At 52.8% G+C, this 1419-nt stretch overlaps 1 protein-coding gene across 1 annotated transcript in view; it reads left to right on the top strand.

Moving 5' to 3' along the window:
* Positions 1–667: 667 nt before the first annotated feature.
* The window catches only part of LOC122546993 (ras-related and estrogen-regulated growth inhibitor-like protein), a 6601-nt gene continuing 5849 nt past the window's right edge, over positions 668–1419 (top strand). Inside the window, exon 1 of the mRNA XM_043685593.1 lies at positions 668–710. Within this exon, the coding sequence (XP_043541528.1) occupies positions 683–710 (28 nt within the window). The 5' untranslated portion in view covers positions 668–682. The remainder of the gene's footprint in view (positions 711–1419) is intronic.

The raw sequence follows: 1419 nt of genomic DNA, 5'->3' as shown, positions 1-1419 counted from the left end.
CCAGGGATGTGCAGGTTAGGGTGGATTGGCCATGGGAAATTGTCCCATAGTGCCCAGGGATGTGCAGGTTAGGGTGGGTTGGCCGTGGGAAATTGTCCCATAGTGCCCATGGATGTGCAGGTTAGAGTGGATTGGCCGTGGGGAATTGTCCCATGATGAGCAGGCTCGGTGGGTTAGCCGTGGGGAATTGTCCCATGATGAGCAGGCTCGGTGGGTTAGCCGTGGGAAATGCAGGGTTACAGTGATGGAAGCTCAGCACAAACTGGAAGGAAAGCGCCTTATTTGCAGCTGGGAGACGCTGCAGCCTTCTCGACTCAACATCAAGTTCAATAACTTCAGGATTTGCAGACGCCTGTGTTGCACTGGGGTGTACAAAGGTAAAAAAAAAAATCACGCAACACCAGGTTATAATCCAACAGGTTATAGCCCCACAAACCAGGCCTCATTACACACAACCCATTGTTAGTCACTAATAGTCTCCACTGACAGCTATGCACCCTCCCAGCTGGATTGTTATCTACTCCTTTGTCCAACTAACCTCTCTCCTTGGGCTCTATCTGTACCTATCGTTCACTCCTTAACCCCCTCCTCCCACCCTATCTTCTGCATAAAACACAACTTCTTCCTAACTACCGTCACCTCCCCACCCACCCGCAGTGTTAACTCGGATTTCTCTCCTCAGATGCGGCTGGACCTGCTGAGCTTTTCCAGTGAGTTCTGTCCTGTTACGGTAGGGGCAGGGGCGGGTGTGGTTGTGGGGTGGGGGTGCTCCTCGGCGGGTGGGTGGGGACTCGACAGGCCGAGTGGCCTGCTTCCACGCTGTCGGGCCGCTATGCTTTGGAGATGAATGCAATGGAGCAAACGTGCAGCAGCAAAACTTTAAAACTTGCACAATGATTGGTGATTGTGTGGGTTCTAACATCAACAATGTCTCAAGGTTCAGTCTGAACACTATCCTGGGTAAAAACGACGACTGCAGATGCTGGAAACCAGATTCTGGATCAGTGATGCTGGAAGAGCACAGCAGTTCAGGCAGCATCCAACGAGCAGGGAGATCGACGTTTCGGGCAAAAAGCCCTTCATCAGGAATAAAGGCAGTGAGCCTGAAGCGTGGAGAGATAAGCTAGAGGAGGGTGGGGGTGGGGAGAGAGTACAATAGGTCAGTGGGGGAGGAGAGGGTGGAGTGGATATGTGGAAAAGGAGACAGTCCACGCCCCCCTACGACCCACCCTCCCATCCTGGCACTTTCCCCTGCCACCGCAGGAACTGTAAAACCTGTGCCCACACCTCCTCCCTCACCTCTATCCAAGGCCCTAAAGGAGCCTTCCACATCCATCAAAGTTTTACCTGCACATCCACCAATATCATTTATTGTATCCATTGCTCCCGATGCGGTCTCCTCTACAATGGGGAGACTGG

This window comes from Chiloscyllium plagiosum, unplaced genomic scaffold, assembly GCF_004010195.1.
Source record: "Chiloscyllium plagiosum isolate BGI_BamShark_2017 unplaced genomic scaffold, ASM401019v2 scaf_14835, whole genome shotgun sequence".
Classification (NCBI taxonomy): Eukaryota; Metazoa; Chordata; class Chondrichthyes; order Orectolobiformes; family Hemiscylliidae; genus Chiloscyllium; species Chiloscyllium plagiosum.
The sequence above is the reverse complement of the archived record's forward strand: the minus strand, read 5'-3'. Positions and strand labels throughout refer to the sequence as shown.